This window comes from Rhincodon typus, chromosome 3, assembly GCF_021869965.1.
Source record: "Rhincodon typus isolate 14 chromosome 3, sRhiTyp1.1, whole genome shotgun sequence".
Taxonomy (NCBI): domain Eukaryota; kingdom Metazoa; phylum Chordata; class Chondrichthyes; order Orectolobiformes; family Rhincodontidae; genus Rhincodon; species Rhincodon typus.
The window spans coordinates 50,915,633-50,935,489 of record NC_063334.1 but is presented as its reverse complement, the minus strand read 5'-3'; the positions used below and the strand labels follow the sequence as shown (position 1 = coordinate 50,935,489).

The following is a 19,857-nucleotide window of genomic DNA, read 5'->3' as shown; positions in this document are numbered from 1 at the left end:
CTTCATCCGAGGCTGCACTGAGGATGTTACCAAGCACGGTAACGAAACGTCTGCGGAACAACAAACCAGCTCGGCGAGCCAACCAACCTCAACACCCACAACCCGAGCTACAAATCTACTCCAAAACCTTAGGAATGTATATTTGTGGAGCGTGTAGGGCAGCTATACAGCAGAGCTGTTAATGCCATGAGTACATTAGTAAGTTCAGAGCAAACATATGAATGTTGATCATTCATCCCTTTGAGCCCATATGCCATTCAATGCGACCATGACTGGTCTGCTTCCACGTCGTTTTCCTGTATCATCCCCACATGTTTTAATGTTTTTAATTGGTTCATACCTCATCTCAGTTCTAAATTGCCTGACCTTGTTCACAGACTGTGTGCCTCATATGTTGCGGTACCAACTGGTGACATTTTGTGGCTAAGGTAGAATAGTGCCTCCAATTCTTATTTCTGATGTTGTTAATGAACCTGTTCAGGTGTGTTATGACATATGTCTGGGGAAGGTGGGACTTGAAAGCAGACCTTCAGTTTACATCATGACCTCATGCTGGACCGCTTCGTTTCCACCCCATGGTTTTGTAACATCGTGAGACTGGCAGAGCTTAATGCAGTTTCAACATTAACTCTTTCCAACCCACGTTGTTGGTGATATGAACCACAGGATAACCATTTAGCTCATTAATCTGACTGTATAAGAATGACAGTGCCATCTGATTATTATGTGGCGTACAAAACAGAATAATAAATACGTGAATAACCTTTGTCCCATTTTTGATCACAGTGAGAAAGGAGAACTTACTCGGGCCAAAATTGCTTTTCAGCAAGAAAAAGAGGCTTACAATAAGCAGTACAGAAATCAGCAACAGGTGAGATATTCTATCAAAAAACAACAGAAATTGGAATAGTGAATAAAATTTGCTCTGGATACTCAGCAGGTCTGGCTGCATTTGTCGAGACACAAGAAACAAAGTTAATGTTTCAAGTTTGATATGATTCTTTCTGGGACAATGAGGCATCAGAACCTGGTTTAACTTTTACGTTGTTTGCCGAAAGGCCGCAAGTCCCGCCTGATTCATGGAAGTCATTGAGAGAAATATCAGGGGTAGCTTCTCCACATTTTCCAGTTATTACTGCATGTCAGTGTTCTGAGACTTTCAAATATATTAGCTCAGTATTAGCTGTTTTGACAACTTTGTTTTATGATTAACATCTTTGTATGGTTATATAAAACATTTTTCTGTGATCTTGTTGGTCGACATTTCAATATTGATTTAGATGAGTTTAGGAGATATGAAGTTGTAAAAGCTTCTATTATTGATACTATAATTTTTCTGTACAATTGAAAGTTTTGTAGATCTGTAGGAACAGCAGTTGGGTTACATTTTTCTCCTCAGCATTTCTACATTTGTGATTACATCTGTTCATTGATTCTGTATATACTGTCCTCTTGATAAGTGGATATGTTGAGGATATGCAGGCCATAGAAAGGCATACAGTGGACATGGAGACCACATCGTGAGCATAAAGAGGGTATGGAGGTCAAAGGAGTAATAGGGTCATGGAGTTAACATGGAAACAAGGAAACGGATATAGGGAACATAAGCAAGACCTTTTGAGCTCGCCTTTCAAAAGATTCCTGAACCAAAATACGATTCAACATTCTTCTGAGGTGACATGAACCACAAATCATGGAGAATCTGGCCTAACTCCAGAAACTCACTGCAGTTATGAGTTGTCCATCCCTGCAATGGAGCCAACAAGGCCAGGAGTGCAAGATGCATGCTTGCTGCCTACACCTTTATTCTGTGCTGGTAAAAATAGCTGCCACCAGAAATGGGGCTTGGAATCTCAGAACTGAGTTCCTATCACAATTTTTAAAGACTCCCAAGTCAGTGATGGTAATGCTGTTGGTTATCAAGGGCGCATTGTTTGGTTTTCTCTTGTTGGATCTGATCATTGCCTGTGGTGCAAATGTTATTTGCTATTTATCAGCTCAAGACCAAGTCTTGCTGTATTTAGACATGGACTGATTCAGTATCTGAGGATTCATGAATAGTTCTGGGCACTGTGCAATCATAAATGAACACCCAGAATTCTAACCTTATGATGGATGGGAAATGCACTGCTGTAGTAACTGCGATTCTGGATGTGAGGCTGTACCTTGAGAAACTCCTGTAGCAATGTCCTGGTCTGAGATGATTGGCCTCCAAAAGCTATCACCATCTTCCTTTGTGCTAGGTGTGAATAACATATGCTATGTGCTTACAGGTGAGGTGGGACTATGAGTTACGATTAATGGAATTTGATGGTCAGTGCCAAGGGTGATGTGACACATTTTGAATGTGAGAGGATAGTGATACAACTGGTGAGATATGGCATTTGAAGATACATTCACTGAATACTGTTGTGATTATTAAACCGGTTGTGTCATTGTGTTCAAATCTTCAACGCTAGATTTCTAGCATTGACTGTTACCAGATATCTTGTCCAACTGCCTTTGTAAAGGTTGTCTACTTTGAATCAGAGACATCTCTCCTCCTTTCCATCTCCTGTAGCAAAGACTCCAGGGCACTGTCAGAAAATCTTGAAACTTGCTTTCTGACCTGTTGCGCAATGCCTGTATCTTTCCCAAATCAAAATCTTTTACAATGGTTTCCAGCACCTGTCCAACCCAAAATATACCTCCCTTTTAAACAGGTCTGCTTTAAGTGATGTAGGATGGTGTGAAATTGTGTCACCCCCACATGATTTTGCGCTTCGCTACACAAATGTGCAGGTATTCAATTATGTGTTTAATGCTGGCTGCATGCCACAATCATTTAACTTAGTATGATCCTCACAATCATTTTATGGTTAGCAAATTCCATCCTCAATGTGAGCTCAATCATCTTATTACTGTTTGTAGTATTTTGCTGTGCTCACATTGGCTGTCACCTTTTTCTACTTTGCAAAAATGACTATACTTTAATCTAATGAAATAAGTTTTGAAGTGCTTTGGGATATCCTGGAATGAGATTCTTTATTCCATGAGCTATATGTTGTTACACTAATTTATAGACAGTCTGTTTGCAAGATAGTAGCTGTGATACCAACTACCTAGAATATGTTGCACAAAGGAGATGCAATATCAAATCGCAGACTCTGAAGATGCAATTATATATTTTTCCATTGCGTAGCATCAACAGCTAAAGTCAGAGGCTTGGGGGCGACTTTATAGAGGTTTACAGAATCATGAGGGGCATAGATAGGGTGAATAACAAAGGTCTTTTTCCTAGGATGGGGGAGTACAAAATGAGAGGGCATAGGTTTAAGGTGAGAGGAGTAAGATTTAAAAAGAACCTGAGGATAACTTTTTCAGGTAGAAGACGATGTGTGTATGGAACGAGCCGCCAAAGGAAGTGGTAGAGGCGGGTAAAAGTACAACATTTAAAAGGTATCTGGGTGGGTATATGAATAGGAAGGATTTAAAGGGATATGAGTCAAATGCTGGCAAATGGGACTAGGTCCATTTGGGATGTCTGGTCGGTGTGGATGAGTTGGACTGAAGGGTCTGTTTCTGTGCTCTATGACTCTAAAAGAATATTTCTTAAATAGTAAGTTACTTTCTATTGTATATTTCTTCATTTAATTTTATTTTCACATACCTCTAGAACATGCACCAATGCTGGCTGAGATGTATTCCCACACCGTCCCTAAATCAACAGCTAAAATCTGTGCATGACCTGTCTGGGTGACTGGTCCTATAATTTGCCACACTTTGGGATAATGCTAGGGCTGCACATTTTACTTTCCAAATAAGGAATGCGCTACATTGAGAATCATAATAGCAAACATATAACGTATATTTAGTGTTCTCTGTGTTTGTATTGTAGGTAATTTTGATTTGAGCAAATTGTCAAAATTGACTTTTAATTTCAACATGATAGAATTCAAACTTAAATTTAGGGTTTCAAAGAAAATTCATATTGGACTTGAAATATTAACTCTGTTTTTCTCTCTTCACAGATACTTTGCTTTTATTTCAGTTTAGAGTGTCATTTTTTTATGACTTGGAAGACCTGAAAAATTAAAATCCTGAAGTATTGGAATAAAATTTCAAATTCAATTTGAATAAATTCCAGCCTTTTTCACTTTTGTAAATAAAGTGTTCTTATCATTGTCTTTCAGGAACTTCAGGAGATGCTAGAAAAACATAAATCTCAGAATGAAGCCTGGCTTAGAATGCGGGCTGAGCAAAATGATCGAGAAAGACAAGAGCTGTTCAGACAAAGGGTGGGGATTATCCATTTATTCCTAAATTTTATGATGCATTTCCAAAAATTAAGGAGTAAACTTGGGTCATTGCTAGTACTAGCACAAAAGGAAATCTGTGTTGAAAATTCAAACCCAAAGACAGAAACTCAAGAACATAAAAAATAGGAATCACACAACACCAGGTTATAGTCCAACAGGTTTATTTGAAATCAGGAGCTTTTGGAGCACTGCACCTTCATCAGGCCAAGGTGCAGCTCATCAGTGCTGCATCCTTCATCACTTCACCTGATGAAGGAGCAGCGCTCCAAAAGCTTCTGCTTTCAAATAAACCTGTTGGACTATAACCTGGTGTCGTGTGACTTCTGACTTTGTTCACCCCAGTCCAACACCAGCATCTCCACATCCTAAAAAATAGAAGCAGGAATAAACCAGACATTCGTTGAATCTGCTCCACTACTCAGTAAGATAATGGCTGATCTAATCGTGTTCACTAACTTGTCTGTCCCCTAAAACTTTTCACTCCCTTATTAAATTCTATCAAATTCAGCCTTGAATATGTTCAATGACAGTGCCTCCATTGTTCCATTGTGTTCCAAAGAGTAACAGGAAGGAGATCCTGTCTGACTAATTTAATTGAGTTTTTTGAAAATGTGACTAAATATGTCAATGAGGATAATGCAGTTGATATCGCTTACCTGTTGGACCTCAGTAAGGCCTTTGACAAGGTCCCAGTCGAAGGCTGGTCCAACAGGTAAGAGCCCATGGGATCCAAGACAAATTGGCAAACTGGTTCCAAAATTGTCTCATAAATAGGAGGCAAAGGACGATGGTGGAGGCTGTTTTTGTGATTGGACATCAGTGACCAACTATCACTGGGTTCGATGCTGGGACCCTAGAATGTTGCCTAGGATGGAAAATTTTCAGATATGAGGAGTGATTGGATAAGCTGGATTTATTTTCCTTGGAGCAGAGGAGGCTGAGTGTTATCTGATTGAAGTATACAAAATTATGAGACACATGTACAGGGTAGATCATGAAAATCTTTCCACCACGGCAACACGTCTAAAACCAGGGGGCAAATATTTAAAGTGAGGACTCAGTGGGTTAGAGGGGGCATGAGGAAAAGGTTTTCCACTCAGAGGGTGATGGAAATGTGGAACATGTTGCCTGAGAGGGTGGTGGAAGTAGGTACCCTCACAACATTTAAGAAGGTTCTGGACAAGCACTTAAAATGCCAGGCTATGGACCAAGTGCTGGTAAATGGAATTAGTGTAGTTTAGTGTTTGCTGATCAGCACATACATGCTGGGCCAAAGGGCCTGTGCCTATGTTGTATGACTCTTTGACTAATCCTATGAGAGAAAAAGTTTCTCATCATCTCCATCCTAAATTGAAAATGCTTCATTTCTAATCTGTGCTCTTTGTACTAGATTGCTCCATGAGGGGAAATGTCCTTTCAGCATCTACTCTATCAAGCTGTCTCAGAATCTTATATAAATTTATACTGCATTACCTTCAATAAAGATCACTTCTCATTCTGCTAAGTTCCAATAAGTATAGATGCAACCCCTAATCCCAGAATTTAGTGAACCTTCTTTAAACTGCGTCAATGCAAGTATCATCCCTCCTTAAATAAGGAAAACTGTATCCAGCACTCCAAGTGTGATCTTACCAATTGTCTTCCTAATTACTTTCTTGCATGCTAACATTTCATGAATAATTAAAGAGAGTAACCAGATCCCTCTGTATGACATCATTGTGCACACTCAATTTAAATAATATTCCGCACAAACTCATATTTTCTACATTATACTTCATCTGCTGATGTATTTGCCCATTCACTTAAAATATCTGTATCCCTTTGCAGACTTTTTGTGTCATTTGCACAACATACCCATACTTTCCTATTTGTCTATGTATCATCAGCAAAATTGGCTAAATTATACTGTTTGTCCATCCGCGTCATCAATATAGATTGTAAGTAGTTGAGTCCCAGGCACTAAACCCTGCGACGTTTCACTCACCACTGTTTGCCAAATGGAAAATAACCCATTTATCTGACTTTGTTTCAGGTTAGTTAACCAGGCCTCTATACAAGCTAAAAGTATTACCCCCAACACCATGAGACTTTCTGCATCTTTGCCCTTAGATTTCACCTCTGCAATTTCCTCTAATTGGCTGCGTTAGATGCCAAACTGGCCCACATGTAGATCCTGGGAGTAAATAGCTGGTGTGCATACCTGACAGTGACCTGCTGCAGGGGGAACATTAATCATAGAGTCATAGAATTCCTACAGTGTAGAAGTAGGCCATTCAGCCCATCAAGCCCACCCAGACCCATCCCATCCCTGTAACCTTGCATTTCCCATGGCTAATCCACCTAGCTTGCATATCCCTGGACACTATGGGCAAGTTAGCATGGCCAATCCACCTAACCTGCACATATTTGGACTGTGGGAGAAAACCAGAGCACCAGAAGAAACCCTCACAGACACGGGAAGAATGTGCAACCTCCACACAGACAGTCACCCAAGGGTGGAATTGAACCCTGTCCCTGGCACTGTGAAGCAGCAGTGCTAACCTCTTGAGCCATCATGCTGCTGTTAAAATACAAAAAATTGAATAATATACCTGTCTTTCACAGCTCAGAGGTGGTAAGTGCAATATAATCCATGAAAATTTGATTGGAGCATGCATTTGCTCTGTTTTTTGTTCATTTGGCATCATCAGAGGTCTGTTCTGGTTTTCACTCTTTTTGGTGAAGCTGCTGTGCTGCCCACTTGGCACATCTCAGGTATCTAAGGCAGAAATGCAGAAGCAGATGGTTGCAGTTTGGAAAAATGAGGTAGCATGAAAAGATTTATGGTCACACCATCTGCAGCTTGCACTTTATGCCATCTGCTCTCATTTGCTTCTCAGAGCCTTGAATATAGGACATAGGAGTAGGCCATTTGTCCACTCAAGCCAATTCCCTTCCTGGATCTTTATGAAAATGTTCCTTCTCTCATTCTTCCTACCTTGTCAACTGATGCATTAACATCAGATAAGAAAATGTGAAAGTGTCTTTCTTACTAGTCACTCTATTTATAATGCTTTTGCTACTATCCAGGTCCAAACAGTTTGCTGTTAATTCTTTCCAATGAGCTCCTCTTTAAAAAGAAGGGTCTGAGGAAGGGTCACTAGATCCAAAACGTTGACTCTGAGTTCTCTCCAAAGATACTGCTAGACCTGCTGATCTTTTCAAGAAATTTCTGTTCTTGTATCCTTTTTAAAGGGGATAGTTTGTCTTTAGATTATGAAGGATAGATGAAATGTCCACAAAGGTGAACTGTCACAATTCCCCATGTGAAATGTTCAAAACATGGCTCTTGTTGTTTGAGTAAAAATATCCATTTTCCTGATCAAAAAATGTTAACACCAATGATTTTTAATGGTCTGATTTGTAAAAGGGGATGCAAAGATGAGAACATCAGTTGTGAGGTGAGATACCTTTTATAAATTAACAAATTAATCTCCATTTGCAGGCGAAATTGCTTCAGGAACAAGACAAGTTGCATGAAGAACAGAAAAACCTTCAAATGCGTAGTCAGCAACTACTCTCCTTAATGCAGCAATTTAAAGGAATGTGAGAAGTTACATTGAGAATTAAAAAATCTGTTTAAAATCACCCTGCTGTGTTTAGCCTTTCCTTCTTGTATTCTTAGGCACTAGACTTCTGCAAATCAGTAGCAAGCAGGTATGAGAAAGATCAAGGTAGTATTGACATCCAATCTTATAAGGAATAAGATGGAAGTTACATCTATTTGTAAATTTTCCGAAATAGGAATGTATTACATTGGCTGACTTACTCCTCGCTATTAATTTTATGTAAAATCTCTATATGTTTCTTTGTTTAGTTGAAAATCTTTGACAATTTAGTTGGTACTGAGAGCTAAGAACTTAAGAACAGGAGCAGCCATAGTTAATTCGACCCCTCAACCCTGTTCCACCATTCAATCAGATCATAGCTGCTCAGGTTATTGCCTCGACTCCACTTTTTGTCCCCGATAACTCTTGACTCCCTTTCATCTATTTGTGCATGGGTATGTGTGGCATCCAGGACCGAAACGTCAACTTTCCTGCTCCTCTGATGCTGCCTGGCCTGCTGTGTTCCTCCAGCTCCACATTGTGTTATCTCTGACTTCAGCAGCTGCAGTTCTTACTATCCAGGAGGACAATTAAGAGTCAATCATATTGCTGTGGATCTGAAATCACATGTGGCCAAACATGGCAAGGGCAGCAGGTTTCCTTCCCTGGTGAACCAGATGGTTTTTACAATTCTTTGGTGGTTAGATGGTTTCTGTCAGGCCAGTCTTTTCATTCCAAATTCTTACTAGGTTCAACTTTCATCACCTGTCATGGTGGAGTTCAAATCTATATCCCCAGAACATTGGCCTAAGGTTTTGGATTACTATGCCAATGACATTACCACAAAGCCACTGCCTCAATGATTCAACCTTCAATGCTTGTTGGAGAAGAGAATTCCAACATTGATGATCTTGAGAGAAGGATTACTGTCTTATCTGTCTTCTTGTTTTGAAACTGCAGTTCTAGTTACAGGCAATGACTTCCAGCATCTACCCTGTCAAACCCCTTCAGAATCTTACATGTTTCAATAGGATTGCCTCTTAAGTCTTCTAAAGACCAATGAGTATAAGCCTACCCTGCTCAATCTTTTCTCATAAGACCAACTACTGAGTTCAGCCTACTGAATCTTTTCTGAATGCTCCCAGAACAAGTGCATTTAAGCCACCTCAGATAATATTGGAGATATATGAATAAAGCAGAGTAAGTTTCAGCATTATAACTGGGATAAAATCTAAGTGAAAGACATTGGGCTGGATTTTATGCCCACCTCCTGACATTGCACCGAGTGTATTTCCAGCAGATAAAATGCCCATGAGGCCACTTGTCCTTGGGCCCAATTAAGTGGTAATGAAGAGCCTTAATTGCCTCCTCTGTCATATTATTATTGACATTTGAAGGCAGGCATAAGTGACAAAGGCTGTTTTATCATCAAAACTGGTAAATAGGTAGGACGAAGGGAGGTCTACCATGACACATCATTATCAACAGGCTTAACATCTCATCAGTATCCAATACTCTGTTCAGCCATGACTGTGTGTGTGTGTGTGTGTATAACTATAGGGGCTAAATGAGTAATAAAGGTCCGAAACAAATATAGTCTACCATGTACTCAGATTTCTAAAAGATCATTTAGTTCAGTTGGCTGGATAATTAGTTTGCACTGCAATGACAGCAACAGCATGGATTCAATTCCCACACTAGCTGAGGTTACCATGAACAACTCTCCTGCTCAACCTCTCCCCTGACATGAAGCATGGTAATCCTCTAATTAAACCACCACCTGTTGCTTCTTTCTGATGAGAGTGCGGTTCCCTGGGACTATGGCAACTTTACCTTACCTTTACTGTTATTTATATTGATGAGGTTTGAACTAAATAATGGTGCAACAACTGTATGAAATAGGGGTCATAAATGATGAGCAGTATTTTTGGAAGGACTAATTGAAAGCCATATTTGAGTTTAGCTGCTCTTAAATTATGATGATCTCAAGGGCTTGCATGTAAGTTTTCCTAGAATACTAAAGGGGACAGAAATAGCCCATCCTCTCTGCTTTATTAAAATCTTTTGCATCCTGGGGATTTCCCTAAATGTCATATAACAGTTCTTTTGCTATCACTAGGTCAGTATCCTGTAACTCCCTTCCTAAAAGCATTGTGAATGCACCAGGATCCAAAGAGATGGCTCACTGTCAGCTCAAAGGCAGTTACGGATGGGTAATAAAAATACTTTCCAATTAAAAAAGCATCAGCCCAGATCTTCAGATGCCAACAATGGTGAACGATGAGTTGTCTGCCATTGTTACACTTCATGGAAGCTCTGGCCTGCGCATTTGGTCTGAAATTACCCAGGAAGTTTAAACCATCTGCACTGCTTAGAACTCTGTGTATATCTCTTGCATTATTGCATTGTTAAGGCCTTGAGTTACACAGAGCTACCTGTGCAGATACCTTACCCTAGAAATGTTTTACTGTTTAATCTTCAGTGTAACACAGTAATGATCAGCATAATTCAACCCACAAACCCAAATGAGTTGACTTCACAGCCCTGGCCCATCTATTGATCCCCTGAGCAAACTTCGTACACCACCAACTACATTTCACCGTTCATACACCCGATCAAATACCACTCATCCACTCAGGCCTTAAATTACTCACCCACCAACTCATTTGCCCACCCACCTACCCACAACTCACCAATCCACTCTTTTACAAACTCACCCACTCATAGACATCCTCCCAACCAATCATCAAACCACCCACCCACCCACTCACCCACCTCCCAGTCCATGGAAAACCTCTCAGATCTTTAATTTGAATACGACTGTTGATATGATAAAAGGGGGGTGTGATCTTTGCAGTGCTCTGCTTTGCTAGTTCTCTATGCGGATATCTACACAGAAACATCGTTGTTCCGTTAATTCCCAGTCATAAAGACTCAAATGAACCGGCTGTAGTGATTTTTGCAGTCAGAAGTGATTGCTTTGGCATCATTGTTAACCAGGAGATCTGGACCAGGACTTGAAGTGCATTCCACTTAGCTAAAATCTGACACCTAATCCAGCACTTCCCATTAGAGAGTTGGTTGGCATAAGTTGTCTACTGTGTCTACCATTCCAACTAACCTGAGGAAATGCCATCACACCACAGAATCATGAACTGGTTGGTAGATTGACTCCAGCGGTGTATCTTTACCTAATTCAGCAATACTTATGTTACTTCTTGTAGCATAACAATCTAGACTTGGTTATTGCAGTATTGAAAGATCCAACAGACATTTATTACTGCTGACTAATGTGTTCAAATATTACATTCACAGGCACATTCATGCCTGAGCTAACATTAAACTGGAGTCATTTTGAACTCATAGAGTTATACAGCAAGAAAAAAGACCCTTCAATCCAACTTGTCCGGGCCAACCAAATATCCTAAACTGATCTAGTCCTATTTGCCAGCATTTGGGCCATATCCCTCTGAACCCTTCCTATTCATGTACCCATCCAGATACCATTTAACTCCTCTGGTAGCTTGTTCCATACACAAACCACCCTCTGCAGCATTGCCCCTCAGGTCTCTTTTAAATATTTCTCCTCTCACCTTAAACCTATTCCCTCTAGTTTTAGAATCCCAACCCTGGGAACAAGACCTTGGCTCTTCACCCTGTCCCTGTCCATTATGATTTTATAAACCTTTATCAGGTCACCTTTCAGCCTTCAAAACTCCAGGAAAAATAGCCCCAGCCTATCCAGCCTCTTCATATAGTTCTAAATCTCCAATCTCTGTATCATCCTTATAAATCTTTTCCAAACTGTTTCAAGTTTAACAACATCTTTCCTGAGCAGGGAGACCAGATTGAACACAGTATTCTAAAAGTGGCCTCACCAATGTTCTGTACAGCCTAAACATGACGTCCCAACTCCCATACTCAATGCACTGACAAATGAAGGCAACTCCAAACATTACTTTCATTTCTCTTTCCACAAATGTTGCCAGACCTGCTGAGTTTCTCCAGCATTTTCTGTTTTTATTTATAATTTATGATCACTGCTCCTTGAATGTTTCCTATCACTTGGTTCATAGGCAAATCAACTTCTTGTTGTCACCTAGCTGCATTTGTAGACAACCCCTCAGCTCTAGTTCATGTAGAACCCAAACTTTGATTAATCCTTGTTCAAACAGCTGTTCACGTGATGCATGCCATAAGTGCTAGGATACTTGCTTTCCAAAACATGCAGCAATCCTTTCAAACAGTTCTTTCTCTCTTCAGTCCACAATTTAAAAAATCACAAAAATGAAAAGACATGCCCTTTATATGATCAAGAGTTGCCTTGCCAAGGATATATCTGAAACAACATGGGTGGTAATTGTTTAGCATTTTCTTATGACTAGTTTATGTTGTCCACTAAGGGGGTGTGCAGGCTTGGTGGACTCGCAGTGTGGTGTTCTCAATTAGGTTGCTATTGTTCCACAATCTCTTATTCACATCTGGCATAACAGCTTCAGTTTTTGTGATTATGTTGATGTCAATATTGTGAAATTGCTGGTGACTGTGCATCGTAGATACATGAAGCTATCAACATCCTCCAGCACTGCATTGTCAAAGCTGATTGATTATGCTATGGTATTGGCCTTCCTGATACTGCTGTGAAACCAAAATCTTTACAGGTGCCAGCCTGTCCTGGAGCTTGCTAATTTTACCAGCACATACTAATTGCTATACCAAAGATGTGGCTCAGATATGTTCATTGGATGGATGATGGCTGTATGTTTTTATGTGGTCAATTAGCCACTGAATTACAACCTCCTGGACATCATTCCTATCCAAGTAAGATATTACACAACAACTCAAAGACTACTGCCGTGACCTCTAGAGGCTGACTGATTAGAAAACCTGTGGAAGAGGCAGGCAGAAACAAAAATATCAGCTGGATAAGAGGGACCAGAGAAAACATAGGCCAGCAAATTCTACACTGGCTCAGCCTACTGTCCTCCTGTGCAACACTCAGAGACTTCCATGCCGAATTGGCTGGGGAAGTGAACTGTTTCTCGCCATGTGAGGTGATCCTTGGTACCAAGTTGAAAGGCCATTGTAAACTTATCTTCAGAGATGGAAGACTGTACTTGCAGTTCAATTTTAAATGAATAGACTAACTAAAATATTTAATGAATGGATACTTTTCAGTGCGAAGAGCAAGCAAAGACCTTTCATTCATGCAACTTGAATTCAGATTATGATGGGTTGAAAATATCCTGTCTATATCTGTGAAGGTGAGATGACCCCCATGAGGTCAGCCATTAATAACTTCATACAAAAGCACATACAGACAAAGAAGCAGTAGGCAGGTTTGTTGATGAAACTCAGTAAACTGGATCAAAGATAGGGTCTTTAAATGGGAAGAGGTGATAAAGTAGTACTAAGAGTGCTTTAACAATTTAGAAGAAAAAATGTACACTGAAAACTTGCTTCAACCAAGTGAATAACCCATAATTATCCAACTTAAAATTGTTAATTCAAATATGTCAGCATACATGGTGCAGTTCAATAGTGAAGGTTTGAGCCAATAGCAGCAAATTAAATGCAGATGTTGTTTCCTAGGATTCTTTATCCGTGAGGATCTTGAGTAATCATTTATTATGAATATCTGAAAAGTAACTGTCAATTCTTATGCGCATTTGTTAAAACTACCTCAACAGACTCATGCTGTGTAGTCCTTTCCTGAAACAGTCAGTTCTGCTATAACATGATAGTTGCGTTCCTGTGCAATATTACGTTATAAAATATTGTGCTATAGAAATAACAGGGCCTATGGGAAAAGTGGGCTTAGTGACTGACCACCAAAAAAAAATCACTCAAAATCACTCAAAAGCCTAACACAAAAGATGGCACCATTTGAATAAATGTTTAATTCATTTCTAATAATGAAATGAAAGTAAATTTAACACAACATTGAAAAATATCAAGATGACTTGATGGGGGAGGAGTTATACTGTACCTCTCACAGAAAGCACTACACGACAAAGCCCACAAAATGATCACGTGATGCCGGCACAGAGACTCTTTCAGTGCTAACATTTACAACAAAGCCCGTGAAACGATCGTGTGATATGGATATGTACTCCTCCGCGCACTGATGGAATGGCGGTATAGCCAGCAAAAGTTCGTGTTTTAGAAATAGCATTTCCCATTCGCCAATTTGCGTTAGTACACACTAAGGTTCCGGGTAAATTAATTTTGTGGACACTGGTCAAGGCATCTGCAGGGTCTTAGAGGCACCCTGTTCCAGACAACAGTGTTCAAGAAGAAGAAGGACACACTGGTGCAGGAAACATTACCTATCCTAGGATAATCCTTCAATAATGGGTTTGTGGTGTTAGTGAACAGGTTGGCTGATCTTGGGCTATCAAATATTGGGAGCAGAAAACTGCCCCATTGCTTACTATACCAGAGGGAACTGCCAATGGACTGACCCAACTGCCGGGGAGGGTGTTGGGTGCACTGGTGGCGCAGATGGAGCCGGAATAGCAAAGTCCAGTAGGTGAAGTTGTAATCATGTTAGGACGGTTAGTGGATGTTGAAGAAAGCCAAGCTAAGACTTGGGTGATGCAGGAGAGTAGTGTAAAGGGAACTCTGAGAAAAGATAAGAACAGAACAAGTGTTAACACAAAACAAAATATTTTCTGCCTTATTGAAAGCAGGCCTACATAAGTCCAAAATAGGTGGTATACCTACTAGTGTTATATATTCTCTTTAGAGGAAGAACCACACTGTACCAGAGAGTGGTGGATATCAACTTAGTTACGGAGCATAGTCACGAACTTTTGGATGGTTGAAAGTTATCTAGGAGTAACAGCTACAAGTTCTGAGAGACAGACCTCTGAGAATGGCCGCCCACAGGCAGGACTTGACTGAAAAAGCCAACCTAGTGTGACTGATAGATGAATAAAGGTACTCATATATGAAACTAAACAACCAACATATAGCCAATTAATGCCTGCAGGACCAGTATTACTCCAAGCATATGCAGAATTAACGAAACGAGTGCTGGAATCACAGAGGTAACATGACTGTATACTATAACTGCTGGTTTTGGAATGTAAATCATTGGACATGAAACTATTTGCACATCTCATTCTCAATGCGAATAGAGAATAAGCAGAAAGAAAAGAAAACTGAGATTGGAAGAAAATGTTCACAGGTTGTAGGAGAGAGAGAGACCAACTTTTGTGTTTGATCGAGGTAATAAATCTTTTCTGTCTGTATGTGAAATGCTCGAGTGTCCACAGTCCCTAAACTAACTGTTAACATTTTGTGATCTGGTTTGTGTGCATTTTCATTTATTGGCTGTCAGAATGCTGACTTGATTCATTTGCGTGCTTCCCTTCCCTGGAGCTTGAGATCTGGAGATAGTTAGAGTTTAGTTTACATTTTGAGAGTGTATGGTGATATAAAAGTGTGGTGTGTAGGTGTATCAAGTAAGTTGAGGAGTGGTACTTACTCGGTTGACGGGACATGGATGTCTCAGCATCCATGTACATGACGGCCAGGATTCTACGCTGAGAATTCTCTGTCGTCAGCTACCCCTCCACTCTTCCAGGCCCTTTCTGTGTCTGCCACTTTCTCCAGGAATGAGAAAAAGGGAGGGACTATGTAAGCTGAAAATGGGTAACATATCTGTTAGTGCCAGGCTGGTAGTGGAAAGGTAATGAGATGTTTTGAGATGAATAGGCAGCACAGATCGCATGCAGGAATAGTGGTGTCAGAGGTTGGAGCAGTGAGACTTAGCAGTGTCACAAGACCACTACTATATTCTATCTGTCCCACTGCACTGACCCAGAAGGAACTTAAAAGGGAGATTTGGAGAGCTAAAATGGGACATGAAAGGATGTTAAAGACAGTAAGGACTGCAGATGCTGAAAGCCAGAGTCAATAGATGTAAAGCTGGAAAAGCACACACTCAGTCCTGATAAAGCATGAAACGTTGACTTTCCTGCTTCTTGGATGCTGTCTGACCTGTTGTGCTTTTCCAACTTCACATCTATTGACTATAAAAGGATGATGGCAGGTAAAATAAAGGAAAAGTTGAATTATTTTACAAGTAACATTAAAGCTAAAGAGACAACTATGGGAAGAAGGGTTCAGACCCAAAACGCAGCTTTCCTGCTCCTCTGATGCAGCCTGGCCTGCTGTGTTCATCCGGCTCTACACCTTGTTATCTATGGAAAGAATAGGGCCCTTTAAGGACCACAGTGGTAATTTGAGCATGAAGCCAGAAGATGTAGGCAGAGTTCTAAATGAATACTTTGGGTCAGTGTTCACTAGTAAGAGGGACAATATGGGGTATAAAATCAGGAAGAAGGTCTGTGATACAATTAAAGAAATTAGCATAGACAGAAAGGAATTTATGAGTGATCTTGTAGACTTAAAAGTAGATAAATCTCTAAGGCCAGGTGAAATGAATCCCAGGTAGTTGAGGAAATAATAGGGGCGCTTGCAAAAATTTTCAATTCCTCTCTGGCCACAGGAGAGGTGCCAGAAGATAGGAGGACTGCCAAAAGATAAACCAAGAAACTGCAGACCGTCAGTCTAACTTCAGTGGTGAGGTAACTTCTGGAAGCACTTCTGAGGGACAGAATAATTCTGCATTTGGAGGGGCAGGGATTAATCAAGAACAGTCAGCATTATTTTGCTAAGGGGTGGTCATGTCTGACCAACTTGATTGAATTTTTCAAAGAAGTGACTTGGTGCATAGATGAGGGCAATGCTTTTGATGTAGTCTGCTTGGACTTCAGCAAGGCTTTTGTTAAGGTCCCACATGAGAGATTGATAGCAAAGATAAGATCCAAGGAAATTTGGCAAATTGGATCCACAATTGACTGAGTGGTGGGAAGCAAAGCCTGATAATTGATAAAAACCAAACAAACTGCGAATACTGTAAATCAGGAACAAAAACAGAAGTTGCTGGAAAAGCTCAGCAGGTCTGGCAGCATCTGTGAAGAGAAAATCAGAGTTAACGGTTTCGGGTCTGGTGAGAACAGTTCACCAGAACCAAAAGTTAACACTGATTTTCTCTTCACAGATGTAGCCAGACCAGATAAGCTTTTCCAGCAACTTCTGTTTTTGTTCCTGATGGTTGAGAGGTGTATTTCCTATTGGCTGTCTGTATCCAGTGGGGTCCTACAAAGGGTTAGTGCTGGGGCACTTAGTATTTATGATTTACATAAATAACTTCGACTTGACTGTGGGAGGCTTAATTATTAAGTTTGCAGATGATACAAAGATTGGTGGGGTGTTAATTAGTGAGGAAGACAGCCTTAGACTACAAGAGGACATAGATTGGTCAGATTGGCTGATCGGTGGCAAATGGAATTCAATCTGGATAGATGTGAGGTGATGCACTTCGGCAGGACAAACAAGGCAAGGGAATATATAATGAATGGTAGGACCCTTGGAAGCACTGAAATCAGAGGGTCCTTGGGGTGCATGTTCATCGGTCCCTTAAGGTATCAGGGCAGGTGGATAAAGTAGTTAAGAAGGTACATGGTATACTTCCTTTTATTAGTCAACACTTGGATGTTTAAGAACAGGGATGTTATGCTGGAACTATATAAAACATTGGTTAACAAAGCTAGAGGATTGTATGTAGGTCTGGAATCTACTTTTTTGTGATAGTACTAGACATAATGCAGAGGAGATTTACCAGGATTTTGCCTGTGCTGGAGAGTTTCAGTTATTAAGAGAAATTGGACAGATGGGAGTTGTTTTTCTTAGAGCAGAGGAGATTAAGAGGGGACATGATTGAGATGTATAAAATTATGAGGGGCATTGATAGGATGAATAGTCAAGGTCATTTCCCCAGGGTAGCAGAATCAAAAGCTAGAGGGCATAGGTTTAAGGTGAGAGGGGAAAGATTTAGAAGGGATCTAAGGGGCAAGTTTTTCACACTGAGGGTGGTTCGTGTATGGAATGAGCTGCCAAAAGAAGCGGTGGACACGGTACAATTACAACATTTAAAAGGCATCTGTATGGTTACATGAATAGGAAGGGTTTAGTGGGATATGGATCAAATGCTGGCAAATGAGACTAGATAAATTTAGGATATCTGATCGGCATGGACAAGTTGGACCAAAGGGTCCGTTTCCATGTTGTACAGCTCTATGATTCTGTAATTAGGATGCCAATACTGAAGCCAGCCTGCTTCAATCTAAAATGGCAGCCAGAAATGGAATGGAAATAATAGCTAGGCACAGGGCTCATGACATATGTTAAGGTTGTAGCCTAGTGGTAATGTCACTGGACTCGTAGCCCAGAACCATGGGTTAATGCTCTGGCACAAGACTTCAAATCTCACCATGACAGATGGTGAAATTTGAATCCAATAAAAATGAGTAATTAAAATGCTAGCCAGATGGTGACCAAATAACCACTGTTGATTGTTGTTTAAAAGAAAACTGGTTTACTAATGCCCCTTAAGGAAGCAAATCTGCTACTGCCTGGTCTAGAATATATGTGACTCCAGATCCACAGCAATATGCTTGACTCTTAACTGCCCTCTGGGCTATAAATGCTGGCATAGCTGATGATACCTCTGTCTCATGAATTGAATTCTTAAAAAAAACAATAATTAATGGAAAGAAATTTTGTTTGATTTAGATCTGCTTTTTCAATATATAGTCTTGGACAATTAGGTCTTCAAGAGTTTGCACAGAGGTAGAGCTATTTGCTGTTGATGTACATATATGATGCTATGTTTTCAGATTATCTCATTGAGGGGTAACACAAACATGGGAAACAGGTCCAGGGGGTGCAGTGATGAAAAGTAAATTATTTGGGGATTCTAGAACTAACAGTTCTAGGGTAGGAGGAAAAGCTATTGCAGGAGATTCTTTTACTATGACTAAATAACTACAAGTGGAACCAGGTGAGGGACAAGCAGAATGATCACAACAATGGAACAATCTTCTGCATTTCCAACCAAAAACTGAGTTGAGAATCAGGGCCTGGGCTTCTGAAGTGGTCTGTTTCCTTGTACCAATGTTGCTTGCCTTGGTAATTAAGGGTGAAAAGAAAATGCTGTAGAAAAAATTCCACAATAATGGATTTACTTAAAGACCAAAATGGTAAGATTATGAATTCTTTGATTTATGGCAGATCTTGCATTGAATTGTGCTGTGTTATTATTTGCAACAAACATTCGTGTCCATTCATTTAAGAACATATTTGTAGAACACATTGAAGTCCTTAAGATCAAATTATCAGCAATAGTGCACCATTCCAAAACTGGGCTATGTGCTAAATATACTTATTTACTGTATCTGTTAAGTAAATTTAGCATATTAAAGCATCAATGCTTATACTACATAGTACAATTACAAGCTCTTTATATTTAATGATGTATTTAAGACTTGAATGAAATGATAATTTTGACAAGTGGAATTCCAGAGTAATCGAGAAATCCCAATAACACCAATTAATTGAGAAAATTGTATGCATGCAATGTTAAAGTGTGGCATATATGTTAAATTGTTTTTTTGTTTTTTCAATTGGTATTGATACATAGTATGAGACAATGTAGTGTCTACTATCAAGAGGGACATGGAGGAAATATAGCCAAGACAAATAGGGCTTTACTTTGCTTGGCCTTACTGTTGATCACATTGAGATTAAATTATCAATAATAGTGCACCATTTTGATAACAGTTCCTACTCGCTAACAATTTTTATTTGAAAGTAAAAAATCTAACTTGATATACACAGTTTCTAAAGCATAATTGTACAGTCAAATTGTTTTGTTAAAGATCATGTGAGTCTAACATCTTTTAAAAGAAAATCAGCTAATGTATCAGAGATAGTAGGAACTGCAGATGCTGGAGAATCCGAGACAACAAGGTGCGGAGCTGGATGAACACAGCAGGCCAAGCAGCATCATAGGAGCAGAAAGGCTGACGTTTCGGGCCTAGACCCTTCTGATGAAGGGT

General features: G+C 40.0%; 1 protein-coding gene across 1 annotated transcript in view; it reads left to right on the top strand.

The window, feature by feature from the left end:
• zmp:0000001301 overlaps nucleotides 1-7,887 on the top strand; it is a 51,421-nt gene extending 43,534 nt beyond the window's left edge. The window contains exons 4-6 of the mRNA XM_020532851.2: nucleotides 787-871; nucleotides 4,173-4,277; nucleotides 7,783-7,887. Coding sequence (XP_020388440.2) covers nucleotides 787-871; nucleotides 4,173-4,277; nucleotides 7,783-7,887 — 295 coding nt within the window. The remainder of the gene's footprint in view (nucleotides 1-786; nucleotides 872-4,172; nucleotides 4,278-7,782) is intronic.
• The last annotated feature ends 11,970 nt before the right edge of the window (nucleotides 7,888-19,857 follow it).